This window comes from Cyprinodon tularosa, unplaced genomic scaffold (genome assembly GCF_016077235.1).
Source record: "Cyprinodon tularosa strain WSP-4 unplaced genomic scaffold, ASM1607723v1 ctg606, whole genome shotgun sequence".
In the NCBI taxonomy this organism is placed as follows: domain Eukaryota; kingdom Metazoa; phylum Chordata; class Actinopteri; order Cyprinodontiformes; family Cyprinodontidae; genus Cyprinodon; species Cyprinodon tularosa.
The window spans coordinates 339,906-357,998 of NW_024039348.1; the positions used below are offsets into that span (position 1 = coordinate 339,906).

The following is an 18,093-nucleotide window of genomic DNA, read 5'->3' on the forward strand; positions in this document are numbered from 1 at the left end:
TTTGTTGCCTGTTTAGTTATTTGACATGGCTTACAGCCAAGCAAGTTTGATCAGTTATTTACTGTATCATTACGATTTCCCTCACATCCCTTTCTTCTTTGCTCATACCAGATCTATCTGTAGTTTAAGCACCCTAGTTGCTCAGGTTCCAGGCAACAGAACTGACAAAGAGTCTGGCTAGGTGTTGAAGGGTCTTTAAAAAACTGAGGAAAAGTCCGGTTGAAGCCTGTTTTGTGGCTGCCATGACCCAGATGACCCAGATCATAGGGACCTGTCACACCTTACCAATCTTGCCAGTGTATGCCTGACGTCCCAGAATCTTCTAAAACGCTGGCATATGCTGAACTTGCAATCTATTTTTCCAATTTGGGGCATACACATAGTGTATTCATAACAAGTCCAGAACTTATGTCCGACAAAAGCCTTACTTATGCATATCGCACGGCAGCCCATGAAATGTCACTAGCCAGTGTCCTGAGGGGGAAGCAGTGCACCCGGAGGCATCCGGTCTGCATAAAAAGATTTCTTTGATCGCGTTATAAATCTAGTTGCACTTAACCACCCACCAAAAACAAAAGAATAAATTCATAAATAGAAAAAGAAATAAAAAGAAAGAAGGTTTACAGTCTCAGCAGATTGAGTGTCATGTCTGCTAAGTTTGTTGGTCGTGGCCGTTTGAGTGAACACAGGGAGGATCCATCACACTCACCTTCTGTCTCACCCTATGATGGGGATGAAGTCTGGAGGAGAACTGTTTTCTGTTTTCTCCTGTGAACTCCCTTTTAGACCAAAACACTGCCAATACACTATTATACAGTAGCTGTAAAGTAGAAACACATTCAACAGTCTTCTGGAACACCAGATATGTTGACATGCGTTGGAGAGAATTTCTGATAAGATACGCAGAAGTTATGCACAACTTACTCATAGGTTTTGGATAAGCAAGACGCCACAACTTATGAGTAACTTACACATAACGTGTGTCAAAGATCAGATACCTTCCCTGTAACTTATGCCCCACGTATGAGCTTACTCTGGCATATGTCGATTTTGAGCATGCTCAAAATTTCCCGACATACAGGCTTATATAAATGATACCCATAACTTATCCAACGTATGCCAGCGTGTTTGCCAGATTTTTTACGACATCAGGCATACATTGTCTAAATTGTCAAGGTGTGACAAAAATAAGAAGTCAAAAAGAAGCTTGACTACTCAGGCGTTTTAAGAAAATGTTCTTTAAATGTCCTCATCTATCATGGAACCTATTATATACTCATACTTCTCATATTCCACTTATATGTCAGGTGGCAGTTTCAACATTGTCTCCTAGATTTTCCTCTTTTTAAACACCTTCTCTGAGGAAGCCCAAGGTGTTCCAGGGGCCAGCCAAGAGACATAGACACCAGTGTGTCCCCTGCACATATTCCTAGTGCCTGGAACCCTGGAAACAGCCCTACTCCGAGCCTCTGCCAGATGGCTGAGCTCCTCACCCCATTTTCAAGGGAGTGCCAGGCCATCCTGCAGAGAGAGCTCATTTTGGGGACTTGTATGTACAGTAGTATTCCATTCTTTCATTCAAGATCCAGATTCCATGAGGGTAGGAATGAAAACCAACTGGTTAATCCAGATCTTTGTCATTTTGTTCAGCTCTATCTTCACCATAACAGACCGGTGCAGCAGCATTAGCATTATAGCCGCAGCTGCACTGATCTGCCTCTTGATCTCCCACTCTGTTACCCACTCACTTTTTAACAGGAAGCCAAATTACTTAAATTCCTCCATTTGAGGCAGGAGCCCTCCTCAAAACTGATCATGTCCCAGTATTAGATAAATACTGGATCCTGTCAATGAAACAATGAAGTCTAAAGTTAAAAAAATATATGACACAGAACAACTACTTAAAATATCAAGAGTGCTTGAAATAATTTCTTCACCATCTCTAAAAGGGCATATGCTGTCAATCTCACTTCCATTAATTAAAAGGCAGGCATACTGCTGCTGTAAAGATAGCAACCTTAACCTTAATCATAAAGCATCAAGCTTCTAAATATTCCAGCAAGTACCAGAAACCTTATCGGTTTGGAGGCTTCCAGTGAAGAGCTGTTAGTGTTTCTGTATGTACCTAGGGGATGATGTCAAACAAGAAAAGGAAGGAAAAGCCTTTCTTCAAAGAAAAAAAAAATGTAAAGACAGACTATCCTTTTGCAACAGGTACCAGGATTGGAATCCAGGAAACTTCAAACTGGGGCAGGCTGACACAAGCAAGGCTGGTATAACCAGGTCCTTGAACAACAAAGTTCAGGTAAAATGGTGACACAACAATAAAGGGAGGGAAGGCTCAAACCAGGTAAAACTCAGGAGAGAGGGGTTTCAGGTAAAACCCCTCTATCCTGAGCCCCTGTCATCCAAGGCAGGTAATGAGATGAAGCAGGAAACAATGATGTTACAATGAGATCATCCTAAAAGCATTTAGGGTGAGCATTCGTCAAATGTTTCAGGAACACCATGGAGATAGTAGCAACAAATGGGTCAGTGTTCAACATATTCTAATATGGCTCCACAGCCAAGAAACCTTGATCTTGAGATGGTTAAAATACCCCTGTGATGGAAGGGCCACCTGTGATGGACGGGCCACCTGTCCAGGATGTACCCCGCCGTTCGCCTATAGACTGCTGAAGATAGGCACCAGTCCCACCTACTACCCTGATGGATGAAACGATACAAGAATGATGAATGGACGGTCTACCTAAACCTACTGTTTAGATAAACCATCCCTACTACTTCAATACAAACTTTAAAACTTGTAAAATCCTCAGCATACCATAGAAACACTTAAAAAAACATCAAATAACATTAAAGTTTATAAATTGATAGGGTAATTGGTCTACAGGGGAGCAGCTGTCCCTCAAACGTTTATGTCCTTAAAACACTTGCAATTATTAGTGACTCACTCTCATTTAATTTGTCAGTCTTTCCAGGTTTAGTTTGTTTGTAATAAGCATGCTAACTATAAATTAAAAGGTAAGCTATAAAATAAAGATGTTGTATGCTGTCTTTAAGGACCCGCATTTCACTGACAGCTCTTCAAAATATCACAGCAATTAGACAAAATTAAACTACATCAAATCTACCTGTCACATTGAGGAATTAATGAAATGGCTGCCACCAAAATAATATTTTTAAAAATAAGTGCTAATTTTTCTGTGATAAATAATTTCTGGTTTGATATAGACTTCTTGTGGTAATAAGTGAGCTTGCACATTGTAGATCATGATTAAAAGACAATTAAAAGGGGAGAACTTTCCATTTTCTTTGGCAAATAAGTGAGGCATGAGAAGGAAGATGATGTGAGATTTGAGGAAGAAAGAAAGACAGAGAGATGATGAGCCTCACACATGATGGAAGCCTATGGAAGTGTAACATAATAATAATAACATAATAATGAAAATGTCAGTTAAACTGGTTCAATTAGAAGATTTTAGAATCATAAATAGAGAAGAAAAATGCATAGGGAACTAAAGAAAGTGAAAAGGAAGAAACAGAATCAGAGGATTCAAACTAACCAGATTTTTACTTCAAATATTTGACAAAAAGGCTTAATTATGACTGATTATCATTAAAGTCATTTATCTATCACTAGAAGAGGAGATAAGTATGCAAATGCAATAGATTTGGAGTACTTGGTGAGATATATTCCCAGCTTAACCATCATTGGCTTAAGCTTTCCTTAAATGCGACGGCTGAAGTGAGTCTTAACTTCTTTTTCTCAAGTTTTATTCTTGAGAGGGAATATGTGTTTAACTTATTCAGCCTATACTTAAAACCTGTCTTTGGTTCTTAAAGAGAAGACGAAACAATAACTAGTTTTAGAGCAGTTTTTTTCATTTTCATATAACAGATTTTTTGTGTTCTTCTATGAATGGGTGCAGCACTGTCACCCTGCCTAGGCCATTTAGTGCCACTTTTGACCCCTCAGTGTATATTTTCTAGCTCAGCCACTGACTTGATGAGACAGTTGCAACAAGTTCCCGTTTCTCAGAATGCAAACATTAATTATCATTGTTCAAATTCATTGCAGTCAACGTTAAGGCTCTCTTTGCATCCAATTTTCTTATTGTGTCTCAGAGGAAGCATACACTTGAGGCCACTGAAATATGTCACTGTTCATCACACACAGTTCAACAGCTAAACTCTCGCATGGGGAAAACAACTCCATCCAATCATTTACTGCTGCGGCCTCATTAGCTCATTGTGTGACAGATGGAGACGGCTGACTGGGGAGCAAGTCAAGCCTCAACATCCAGTCTGCTTCCTTTCTCTTTTCTTTATTGCATTTTGTAAAAAAATAAAATAATGTCCTAACTTTCGTTTGGGAAGCTAGTTGGAAAAAAAAAATGTTGGCTGATCTTTCTGTTGCAGCCAGAGGCTAGAGAAAGCTTTTAACTTTTAAAAACATGACATTTAGAAACCAGACAGCGACACTATTACGGTTTCTTCTCTCTCATTAGAGTTCTCATTTAATAAGTTATCATTCATTTCTAATTACATTGTTTGTAATAAAAAAACAAATATTATTTTAGAGCAGCTGATAAGTTCACACACCAAAGCATCACTTTGCACCACATAAGGTTTTATCATTTGTGCTTCATCACTGAGCTTCTTTGTTGTTATTTATATATATCTATATATATATCTATACATCTATCTATATATATCTATATATATATCTATATAATATATATATATATATATATATATATATCTATATATATATCTATATATATATATATATAGATATATATATAGATATATATATCTTTTCATGTTAGGGTGGCAATAACCCAGCATTGGGGTTTAAATTACCACATTTCAATCTAGATGTAAGAGATGTATTGTTGAAACATACTAACATTTAATAATGTGTGTTTTTTCTTTTTTTTTGTGCCTTTCTATCAGCCAAAAGTTTCAGTCTCTTGGAAAACAGACTTTCAGCTGAGTTTTCATAAGTGAGCATTAAAATTTAAAGGTGTAGGATGTGTTAATCACGCCTGTTCACACTCGTTCCCTCTGAGATAAATAAAGCGGAGGTGAGCTCACCCGCCGTGTGTTGAAGCAGATGATTGGTAAAGTGTTGGTTGGTCTGCTCTTCTGGTGCCATTTGAAGGATATTTAAATATCTTCTGTTTTAATGGAAAATGTGCTCCAATGACTCTATCTCTATGAGCCCCCAAGGATGAAATTCTTATTTCCCGACATCCCCCAATAACACTTAGCCTATTAAGATCTTACATTTCATAAATATAATAACATTGAAAATGTATGTCTTAAATTTTTCTTATTTTCTTTTACATCTTGGTCATTCAATACAGTAATTAAAATTGTGGGTCTAATAATAATTTTACTCAAATAGTACAGCATGCTTGATAAAAATCCTTTTTATAACTTTTCCTGTTGGGGTTTCTCCAGTGTGGCTGGTTGGGGACCCACAGTAAAATGGAATAAAGCAGGCATGTAGCAGCTGCTTTGCATGGTGGGTGGCAGAGATGCATGTACCTGTGGGAGTTTCTTGCAATGGTCTTCGGGGTTATATCTTTGGGGCAAAGGGGTTTGCAGAAGTTTGGAGTGGGAAATAAACCTTTTACTCCATAAATGTTCAAACTTTACCAGCCTAAACATTGATCCTAGTATCATGGCTTATGGCATAATAGCACAGATAGCAACAGATGGACGGAACATTTTGGTCCCGTGATGAAGAGCTTTAAGTCTTTGTCTATAATGCGGGGGAAACTTTGCCAAGTCTGTGAGCAAGTCATAATGACTCGCTGTGTTGACCCCTGAGTGTGGAAGCAGCTAAAAGGACACAAACAAAACTTCATGGGCAAGTTGGTAAAGAAAGGAAATTATTGATTTTAATTAAATATCCAGCCTGTGTATGATATAAAGTTGTACTAGTTATTGTATGTTGACAGTTAGATTTCCTTACTTGTCAATTACTTTTTAAAATATCTGACTCGGCATCAACTGTCCTCATCCAATATTTCTACCTGGCAGCAACTCACAGCAGGAAGAGGAGAGAAGCGGCAGCGGCGTCACCCTGGCAGGTACGAACTGACTCATGGTTGATAAGAAGCGGCGAACAGCCCAGATGATAATTATTTGGAGCGACAGCAGCAGCGTTTAGCCAGTAAAGGCAAAGTCTGTTGATTTCTATAGCAACGAAATTTAAAGACAGCCACAGATTGAGGCCAGATGTTCTTTAGCAATTGGCAAAATAATCCACCTGTTCAGCCCTGAAAATAAACTCAGAAAGTGCCTGGAAGCTATGGAAATTATGTTAAAACTTAAATAACTGAATATTAGATTTTATCTATTGTAATAAAATAAGAGCAAATATAAAAAAAAAAACAAATATGCTTTTTTTTGTTGCTTTCTATCAGCCAAAAGTTTCAGTCTCTTGGATTAGGCAGTGTGGGTCACCAACTCCTGAAGCAAAATTAAATCAGCCTCTCCATAAAGCTCGTCAGTAGGATAAATGTATGAAGGGAGTGGCGGCCCGTGTTTAAAGCACAGAACTTGGAATCCTGAGGTTGTGAGTTCGAAGCCCACTCCCCCAGGCTGCCACTCTAGTTCCCTGAGCAAAGACCCTTAACCCCACACTGTTTCTCGGCTGCAAATGGCAGCCCACTGCTCCCCAAGGGGATGGGTTAAATGCAGAGAGTGAATTTCATTGCGCTTTACTTGTTACAGTGTAATGACAATAAAACAGGCTGGGAAACAAATTAGTTGCATTTTAGTAGATGGAAAAAACGCAGTTGACTTGCTTAAGCAGATAACATGGCATCCCAACATTCTATTGCTATTCCTGGCCCAATTCATCCGAATCAGCTTTAATTTAGCTTGAAGTTGAGGTTGAAGTAGTTAAAAGGTTTCTATATCACGTCTGAATCCAACCCCGATGTCAGAAAATCTAAAATAACACACTTATGTAGGCTGTTTTAGTGGATAGAATTGCAACAAGACTTGAGCAAACCAAGAGATTTAATGAGCCGAAGATTATAATCTATAGGAAACACAAGGAACAAAAGTAAACATTAGAAGAAGGAACGTGGAGCAAACAGAGGTGCAGAGCTTAAAGGAGCAATAAATAATAATGAAACTTATCAAATTGTAAAAACACAGAAAAATGCATAGGGCAGGGTTCTCATCAGGATATTTCACATTGGAGGGTGTGGGGGGGGGGGGTTAATGTCCTTTAGTCAAATGTTGGTAGGCGATGTTTAAATGTCTCCTGACACAATGAGATGCTGCGTTGATCCACCCACAGCCGTAGCTACGCACCGCCATTATCAGCCATTTTGTTCTGACAGGAATCCTTCTGAACATGACACTCCACCCCTGCCTTTAAAGGTTGCTCTTTGTCTTCAGGCTAGAAGCACTCAGGGCGGCTCTTGGTTGATGACGGAGTCTTAAGGGCTGGTTGTCGTCCCGCAGCAGTGTGACGCAGTGAGCTTGTTGCAGGTATGATGCAGACATTTTTGATTTATGCCCAGTTTTGAAGCGTGGTCTGTGCTATGTTATTTTACGCCATAATGCAAGCGGGACGGTGAGGAAGTGGGGGCAAGTTTGTGTGACAACGGAGGGACATGAGGGTGAAAAAGAGCGGGGATCCAGGTGGAAAATCGGTCCCAGCGTTCTCGCGCACCTCGCACTTCTAGCTGGTTAATTTCACGAGTCGTTTTCCACAATGGCGGTCATACAAACAAAACCAGCCACTAAGGTACCAAACAGGAAATACGAATAGAGTAGAGCGGATGTAGATTTGACCAATCAGAGGCCTCCTGTCTGCAGCACAGCAATTTTGGAGAAGTCCAACAAAGTGTCTGCGGAGGGGGGCGGGCATCTCTGCGTTCACTGCAACACCTACTCAGACGACCTAGTTTAGAAGTGTAAATCAGCCTTTAGGGACACATTCTTCATGTTTTGAAAGAATTTGTAACATATGTATGTACAGAAAAGGAGGCAGAAGGCTTTAAAAACACAGTTTTCATGGCCGTTACATCAAAATGTGCATATTGAGTAATTTTAGTGTAATTATAACTTTCAATGTAACCAGCGATTGTGCTGAAATGTGCTGGGAGGTATCCCAGAATTAATAAAAGACCACAATGTTAGTGTAGCAGTAACAAATGTGAGCATGGAGGGCCTCCGCCATTAAATACACAGGTAAGAAACCTGCATTGCCACTTCCTCTTCAGAGACTGTTGCAAAGGTTTCCAGATCAAATAGACAAAGAAGTAGCACATCCAAGTTAAAACTAAATAACCAGAGATGAATGTTAGCCCTGAGTAAGTTGTACTAATACTTGTAAAGGATGCTCAGCCCTTCTTATCACTTCTGGTCCAATTCTCTTGTCAGGTTCCATGTTTGTAGGGTGCTGGTGTTTGACCAAACGTAAAACACTACGTTCTACACTCCATTTTGCCAACTCTGGGAAGTTTGATATGATTGCCTTAATCAGGAGCCAGGAAGTAAAAACACAGGCAACACAATGCAACAAAGTAGTTCTTCTCTGTTCGTCTAGACCAGGGGTCACCAACGCGGTGCCCGCAGGCACCAAGGGACCCTCAAGGACCACATGGGGGGCCCTCTTTGTCTTCTGAAGACAGAAGAACTCACTCAGTGGGTTAAGTTTATTTATTTTTTATTCTGTTGCTCTTCTTTTTAATCATTTATGTACTATTTCATCATGTTAACTATTTCATCATATTTCAGTGGTTTCAAAATAACAATATTAAAAAGAAAATTAGACATGAATAAAAGAATAAAATAAGAATAAAAATGAGTTTTTATGGATGAGATTTACTGTAGGTGAACACTGATCCCTCAAGTTCATAGGTCAGTATTGGTAGCCCTTCCTATGACTCGGTAGCCATGAAGTAGCCCTCAGCCTTAAAAAGGTTGGTGACACCTGGTCTAGACTTTAAAGAAGAAAAACTTGACTAAACATTGTTTATGGAGAGGATTGTTCATAGGGAATGTTAAATAATAAACTATTAGGAAACAGTAGTTTAGGTTTTCTATAGGACATTTCTAGATAACTTCATGTCTGGCTTTTCTAGCTTAACCATAACCTGGATGACTGAGAACCTTCACAGATATCACAAAGGATTTTGGTTCATTAAAAAAAAAGAAATATATCTTATTGCTCCTTTAAATACAATGAGGATGAAATAAGCATTTGACAGGTAGAAAGCATTATCAAAGAAAACATAAAAACACCTGAAAATCCCCTCAGTTTTGCCGCTAACAGAGTTGTTTTACTCATGTTTTTATCAAGAGAAAAAAAAAAGGTTTTCTTTTGGTCTACCATAAGTGCAACACAAAATTAATGCACCATTTATATTACCAGAAATTCTGTTTCTTATCCTTTTTTTTTTCCTTTTTGTGGACTCCTACTTCACTTTTCCTAGAGTTGTTTTTATATATTTGATCTGATGCCATTATGATCAGACTTTGAAGTTCAAAGCAAGAAGCATACTGCAATTACAATCAATATGAAGACTGTGTTAGAGTGGTAATGGCAACTATTTTTTTTTTTTTTGTCAGCAGGAGTCAGAGGAGTTGGCAGTACATTTTTTTCCCTGAACCTTATTCAAAAAATCTCACATGACATTCTTGCATATATTTTTAGAGACAAATTAAAACATGAGTAGCAGAAGAGTCCTGCTATGTGGAGGCAGCTATTCTAAACAATAAAATGTTAATTTATGATAAAATGCTGAAATCTATGACTTATTTTCTTCATAAAATGCATCTGATTATCATTTTAAAGAGCTCGATGAGTCACTCTTTATCTTCGTCTCCCATACGTTTCCCTTTCCCTGATTAAAAATGAATGTGGCTCATAAAAAAACAAAAAATAAAACAAGCAATTCAGCTTATTTTTGATTAAACATAAATAGAAAAGTGGGGTTTGTATGTTTACTAAGATTCGGTAAGAAGACCTGTCTGAAGTCTCCTCTTATACATGTTTTACTTTCCTTAGTTTGCAAAATAAATAAAATAATATCATTTAGCTTTGCTTTTGAGAATTATTATATCTGCCATTTGTAAGAATATTTCAGTGTCAAATGAAGTATTTCGACATTTGTTTTAATCCTATTATCCGCACCAGACAGAGAATAACAGAACAAACAAAAAACTGAAATGTGATGCATCACCGCTGACACAATTTAAAAGCAACAAAACATCTTATTTAAAAACAGCAGATTCCAAACATTCGACAGCTTAAAGGATTCATCCTTTAAGACACAAAAGGAAGATTCTGTTAAACGGAGGCAATATAAGAAATTAAAATAACCAAAGAGTTATGTTACCAAACCTCAACCTGATCATGTCCAACATAGTTAAATTAGCTCAGAGCACATTACACAGACTTACATCAGTTTCCTTTAGAACAAGTTATCTCACTAGATACAAGTGTTTTTAATGAACATGGGGTCCTTTTGTTCCTACAAGAGAAGAAAAGTCTCCCAAAGAATATCTAACACAAAAACCTGAGTCAAATTGAAACCTGCTCCTTATGGGATTTTAATTAAACTTTTTCTTCTAAGGGGAAAAAAGATAAAGGACAAAACTTTAAAACTTTTGGTTCAGTAAATTTTCTCAAAACTTAAATTATATAAAGATGAGGTGGTATGATAAAAAACATTCACTTCCTTATATTCCTTGATGGGCCCTTGGCTGGTCCCTTACAATTCCTTTTTAAAAATCAGTCTTTGTACTAAAATACTCTTTCTGTCATGACTTCTCGACATAAGATCGAAAGACAAACCCAATCTCCTGGTCAGACCCTGTAATTCAATAAAAGAATCAGTGGCTGGAAGATGGATGGGATTTTCCTGGGAGTTGCAGGGAAGTAGGCTGCCATTCGGCTGGCGTTTAACTAGGACGGGCCATTTTCAATGGCTGCCGCTGTAATTATACATCAGTATATATTAGCATTTTGTTTTACTGGATAGTCTGAAATCAAATCATGCAATAGTCCAATCTATCGTTCATTCATTCATTGACTAATTCAACTAATGTAATGCAAACTGACCTTTACATAAAACAGCACAAATGTAATCCAATACTGAATGTAAAATCTGAAAAATTTGATTTTTGATCCTCAGTAAAGCTCTTATGATAAAATGTATTTTGTATTTTGATTTGATTCTCTTGAGTATTTCTAAGAGGTCAGTATTTACCTGCTTTTATAGCCATTCTGAGCAATTTTAGTCTTTATTCAGGATCAAGATAACAGCCCTGTAGTCAATTTAACAGCTAGTAAGCAGTGATGGGACTAACGGCGTTGAAACTAACGGCGTTACTAACGCCGTTACCTTGTTTTAGTAACGAGTAATCTAACTAATTACTTTGACTGTAACTATAACGCAGTTACCATTGCAGGCACCCCGTTACTGCGCGTTACTCAGGTCGCACAATGAACCTTTTTTCATTATAGGACTCGTGCGCAGCTGCGTGAAGCTGACACCCCACCCACATCAAAAAACTCTGCAAATAGACTGAATGGTTAGTGCAACGTTAGTGCAGATTTGTGCAGAAAAAAATATTGTTTGTTCTACTTTTGTTTAAGAGATATTAAAGATTATTTTTTTAGGTCATCCAGAGGTGCGCGCCTTGTCATGAGAGAGGGGAGGATGAGATTCCGTCTGTCAGTTGAATAGGTGGGTGTTTCTGCTGGTGGGTGTTAACGTACAGCACACACAGAGAGATGGAGAGTGAGGATGACTCCAGCAGCAAAACAGCGTTTTCCACATGGAAATACCGGTGTTACGTCGAGCTGCGTTTCCCCATCACATAACGGTTACCTCTGCATCTCCACACAGCGCAGGCGGCAAGAGTCACCGCGCAAGCGACAGGAAACGCGCATGCTCGCTAAAGGCGCGCAACAGTCGCTCTGTGCTCGCGCCACAGGAGAACTATAGAGAGCGTGAACGATCAAATGAACCTGACAACAGCCAGAAATGATAGCCTGTATGGAGAAAGGGAGAAATCTGGATGGATGGATGGATGGATGGATGGATGGATGGATGGATGGATGGATGGATGGATGGATGGATGGATGGATGGATGGATGGATGGATACTCTGCCTTCTCAACCTACTGTATTTTTTATTTTAAACATTATTTGATGGCCTTTGTGGCAGGGATGGAGATCCATATTTTATGTCACACACAGAGTATACATCTAGATAGATAGATAGATAGATAGATGATAGATGTTGCAGTATCTATAACAACCCAAACACACAGGATTTCAGAATTAGACATCCCCAGTTATTAATTTCATATACTCACCGGACCTGAATGTCCTGTTATAAAACTTCACATCGCGTTCCCCCTGATGTCATTTACGTTGAGTTGCAATAAATGCTAAACTGTCTGCAGGTTCTTGTCTTTGTCGTCCGCTCTATTCAGCTGGCTTTGGAAACACAGGCGAGAAGGTGGGGGCCGGGTGGTGAGGTTTACGGGGGCGAGAAACGCAAAAGTAACGCAATAGTTACTTTTACTAGTAACTAGTTACTTTTATTGTGGAGTAACTCAGTTAGTAACTCAGTTACTTTTTGGGAGAAGTAACTAGTAACTATAACTAATTACTTTTTCAAAGTAACGTGCCCAACACTGCTAGTAAGTGTCAAACCAACTGCTTTCCATTTCCATTCATTTTGAATCACAGCTGATGGTCTCAAACACATTTATAAGGCAAGAAATCCCACTTATTAAACCTGACAGGGGACACCTGTAAAGTGAAAACCATTTCAGGTGAATACCTCTTGAAGCTAATCAAGACAATGCCAAGAGTGTGTGAAGCAGTAATCAAAGAATATTTTCAGCTGTTTCACACTTTTTTGTCAAGTATATAATGCCACATGTGTTAAATTATAGTTTTCATGGCTTCAGTGTGAATCTACAATTTTCCTATTCATGAAAATAAAGAAAACTCCTTGAATGAGAAGGCGTGTCCAAACTTCTGGTATGTGCTGTATTTTTCTATTCAATATTAATATGATAAACACAAACTAATGTGTATATATATATAAACATGTAAATAAATGTATATATATATAACTGTTTATATTTTAATATATATCTGCAGTTTTATATTGCAGCATTTTATAATACTGATTTTATGCATGTTTTTTTCTCAAGATTTAAAACTGATTCTTTTGTTTGGAAATGATCCAGTCTGTTCTCAGACTGGATTGCTGGGACTGTATAAACATTTTTCTTAACTTACTTGAATTTTACTGCTGTGTAGTTATATTATATCAACATGAATTAGTAATTAACAAAGTAATAGTAGTTAAAAGACTGAAAGGACAAAGTAAAGGGCATTTTCTCTAGTTAATTATTTATTACTGTATTTTCACGACTATAAGGCGCACCTAAACGTCTTTTTTTCCCCTCAAAATGTGGGGTGTGCCCTATGGTGCGGTGCGCCCTATGGTGCGGTGCGCCCTATCTGCGGACGTTGTTGAGACCACCATGAGTATGTGAGAACGTTAAAGGGGGAAGTGTGGGCGTGGCTTGTGTATAAAAGAACAGGTATGTGCTTTATGCAGAACATTGTTGTCTTAACAACCCTGGAAATGGCAAAGAGACACGCCTATGAAGCCCAGTTTAAACTGCAGGCTATCAGCTACGCAGAGGAACATGGAAATCAAGCAGCTGCGAGATAATTCAATATAAATGAATCGATGGTTCGCAAGTGGAGGAAGCTGGAAAACGAACTCCGACTGGTGAAGAAGACGCAGCTGAGTTTCCGCGGACATAAGGCGAGGTGGCCCGAGTTGGAGGAAAGACTCGAGCGGTGGATCGTGGAGCAAAGAATGAGTGGGGCCAGCGTTTCAACGGTCAATGTTCGACTAAAAGCAGTAAAGCTGGCGGAAGAAATGAAAATTGAAAATTTTCAAGGAGGTCCATCGTGGTGCTTCCGTTTTATGAAACGGTGCAATTTTTCCATCCGGACCAGGACTACAGTAGCTCAGCGACGTCCGGCGGATTATGATGAAAAGCTGGCGAGCTTCCACTCCTTCTGCAGCAAACACATCGCTGACAAAGTCATCCAGCCAAGCCACATCACCAACATGGACGAGGTGCCGCTCACTTTCGACATCCCGGTGAATCACACGGTGGAGAAGAAGGGGACCAGCACTGTAGCGATACACAGAACGGGGTATGAAAAGGCGTCGTTTACTGCTGTGCTTGGCTGCCACGCAAATGGACAGAAACTGCCGCCTATGGTGATTTTTAAAAGAAAGACTTTGCCTAAAGAGACTTTTCCAGCTGGAGTCGTTATTAAAGCAAATGAAAAAGGCTGGATGGATGAGGAGATGATGAAAGCGTGGCTGAGGGAGGTGTATGTGAGGAGACCAGGTGGTTTTTACCACGCATCACCATCGCTGTTAATCTGTGACTCCATGGGTGCCCATCTCACAGCCGATGTGAAAAAAAAGGTCAAAGAAATGAACGCTGTGCTTGCTGTTATTCCGGGAGGTCTGAGAAAGGAACTTCAACCGCTCAACATCGGTGTGAACCGGCCGTTCAAAGTAAGGCTGCGAGCGGCGTGGGAGCGATGGATGACAGACGGAGATCAGAGTTTCACTTAAAGTGGAAGGCAGCGCCGGGCAAGTTACGCCACCGTTTGCGGATGGATTGTAGATGCTTGGGCTAACGTTTCTGCTGGGACAGTTGTTCGAGCTTTCGCAAAAGCCGGCATCATTTCCAAGGAGCCGCACGGCACGGAAAGTGACTCTGACAGCGAAGAAGAAGGGAAAACTGGCATGTCTGATTTAGCGCAGCTGTTTAATTCAGAAACAGAGGATGAGGACTTTGAGGGGTTTGATTAATACTTTGTAATAAATAGATGAATAAAGCACAAACATACTCAGTCTACCTGAAAACTTAATTCAACAGCAGCCTCTGGGCCGCGGCGCATCCGGGTTCACCTCGGCAGCTGGCAGGTGTTTTTTCATCTAAATAATCTAAATCTTTTTAAGTGAGAAAGTCCACCTGAAAACTTAATCATTGCAGTCAGTTCATCCAGATTATTATCCTGCCTATTCCATTTCTGTCGGAGCCGCTCAGACCCCCACATACCAGCGGTGCGCCGACAGCAGGAATCCCTTCAACAGCAGCCTCTGGCCGGGTCGCCTCCTCGCCTCCTCGCTGGCAGGTGTTTTTCATCGAAATAATCTAAACCGCAGGCAGCAGGATAATAAAAGTGAATATATTCTGTTGGCAGGTTTTAAGTTAATTTATGCGTCAATAAACTGTATCAGAGGAGTAATCACAGCCCTGTGTCATCAGCGATGTGTCTCTCATGGCCAGCTCCCAGGTTTGAATAATACTTTGTAATAAATACACCTTGCAGCTTTATTTGCTGTGATCAGTGGGAATAAAGTAGTTTTAATGTTTTTAAGTGGGAAAATCCACCTGAGAGGACATGTACCTGTATATAAAAAACGCGCCCTATAGTCCGGTGCGCCTTATGTGTGTGTTAAATACAGAAATGGCACACATGGAACTCATGTCACTTGTTATTTATTCCACATGTTCACATTAGGGTATTTTTTTATAGTAGAACTTTGGTTCTACTGCTATATAGACTCATGAAGATTCCTCTGGTTTTTGATGTGTGATCCACATTCACTTCTGTTCATCACAGGTAAGTTATTAACTTACCTGTAATTTTCCAACATAACTCAAAGCAGATCAATCTTTGCAATGTTGGAGTCCTAACTGTGATATAATACATTCAGTAGAATCTCAAGGCAATGGGGACTGACAAGCACCAAATTTAGAGCTGAGCTGTTTGCGTGTGTTTAAACATACCAATGGCCAAATTAGCAATGAAGAAGTTGGTGACGGTTCGCAGTGTCTTGAAGCGATAGATGACATAGATGACCAAAGAGTTACCCAGAACCCCCAGCACGATGATAGTGCTGTAGGCCAAGATCAACACCACCTTCAAACAGGCAAAAGTAAGCAGCTGTCAGAAATATTTATGCTGATGTGAACTTTTGTACTATTAACCTTTTATTTCATTCAGTTAGAGACGGAGGCTATTCTAGGAATACTGGAAATAGGAATGTGATCTGTACCTGAACACTCAGCAATCGGATGGGGTCCTCTGGAAAATTCACTCCCTCAAATCCTGTGGGCAGGACCGGGGGAGGGATGCCGACATTTGGCGGGTAATCATGGTAGCCGAGGTTGTTGGGGTCAACGTCAGGCGGGGTCAGGAAGCGGAGCTCCTCCTGTGTGGTGTTGACTTCACCGAAGGCCTCCATGTCCGGTCATACGTGTCCGACCAGCAGCTCCATTTCATTCCAGCTCGCACCTCCTGGTGAACAAAGAAGAAAGAAACGTTAATAACAAGTCAAATGTTGGATTTACAGCAGCGGCTCTTATGAGGGATAATTATGTATAAAATGGACGTTTTCAAGAGGTACTTAGATAAATTGGTTCAGTTCTGCTGTATTTGTTTATTTTCATGTCATTGAAAAAGTCTATGGCTCCTTTTGCTTATTGTTTCTGACGAGGCAAATCACAAACGGAGGTAGACGACATGTATTCTAGTTTGTAGTGGATCAAGGACCTAATCATAATCACTGGCAGCTCATTCCGGTGACAGAAGGACTGAAAGCATCTTTCTGACTTAAAACGCTCAAATCAATTAACCACTTTACACCTCTGAGAGCAGATAAAAGCCGCCATGAATGTCCTCAAAAAAAGGTTACATGGCAGTACTAGCACTAGCAAATAAACTCTGATCTATATAAATATGAACTTACATTTCCCGACACAAACGTAGGATCACACAGGCAGCCAATGTACCTTAATGCCTTTATACATGCTAACTCAAAAATGGGCTTTTGTTTAAGGTTAAAGAATATCCTCATATGACCACATTTCACACCTTTATTAGCAACTAAAGAAGAAAAAAATAGATGTTGAGAAAACTCAAAATTCTCAGTAGATTATTGATTTTAAAAACTAATAATTTCATTAATATAAACAAAGGTGTTTAGATGGTAAAACAGGTCTAAGAGAAGTCCAGTTCCATTTTGGTTTTTGGTATGTACAGAAAACATAAAAACAGGTGTACAAGTGCAACTTAAAATAACTATAATAAACTTTAAAAAGTTCTTATATTTTCTTTTAAAAGAAAATATAACTCAAACATGCAAAGAAGCGTATATATTTATAATTAATTCTCATGGTTACTACTTACAGATAGAAAAAAAAGACTTTATCAAGAAATTAAAAATTATGTGAAAGCACAACAAATATGAAAGAATAGACTCTTGGGAGGAAGGAAATAGTTTGATAGGTGAGGTAGTATCAGAAACAGGGATAACTACAGCCTTAAGATGATTGTCAAGTAAAACCTGTTTAGGAATTTAGTAAAGCTTTTTTTTTTTTTTTTTTTTAACAGTATCCTGTCTGGCAATGTGGCAATAAGAATAATTGTCTTTATGCCAAAAAGAGCCCAACAGATTTTACTTTCACAAGTGTAGCAGTAGGGCTATCGCCATAATACTCCACTTGTTTCATGCATATAAATTGCTTTTTTATAATTATGCAGGGAGTTTTACAGTTTATATGGACACTGCAATGTAAATAGAACAGAAGAGGAAAAATAGAAGAAGAAAAAATACTTATATTTTGCCAAAAGTCCAATTGAAACATTTTTTAGCATCACATGAGTCATGCGATCCACAACTAGACTTTACTGCCTTGTGAAAACATGAAGAAGACTTGAGCTAGTTGGACGATTATGGCGCCGACTAGAGCTTTGGTTGAAATATGGATACACCTCATCTGCTTACATCTGAATTATCACATAAATAAACACACTCACATTCAATATTAATGCTGCTATTTAACAGAAACACAGCAATTGCAAAACTTTGCATTTTCAAAATTAGCAGAATACTTTTTCTTTTTTTTTTAGCAGTATACTCTTATAGTTTTTCCCACATTTGTAAACTAGTGACAACTCTGTTGGTTCTGGTCCAG

The 18,093-nt window shown here is 39.0% G+C and overlaps 1 protein-coding gene across 1 annotated transcript in view; it reads right to left on the reverse strand.

The window, feature by feature from the left end:
- Positions 1–18,093, reverse strand: part of npy2rl (neuropeptide Y receptor Y2, like) — a 105,271-nt gene that overhangs the window by 30,175 nt on the left and 57,003 nt on the right. Inside the window, exons 2-3 of the mRNA XM_038307261.1 lie at positions 16,173–16,414; positions 15,904–16,036 (exon numbers count right to left, since the gene is read on the reverse strand). Coding sequence (XP_038163189.1) covers positions 15,904–16,036; positions 16,173–16,361 — 322 coding nt within the window. The 5' untranslated portion in view covers positions 16,362–16,414. The remainder of the gene's footprint in view (positions 1–15,903; positions 16,037–16,172; positions 16,415–18,093) is intronic.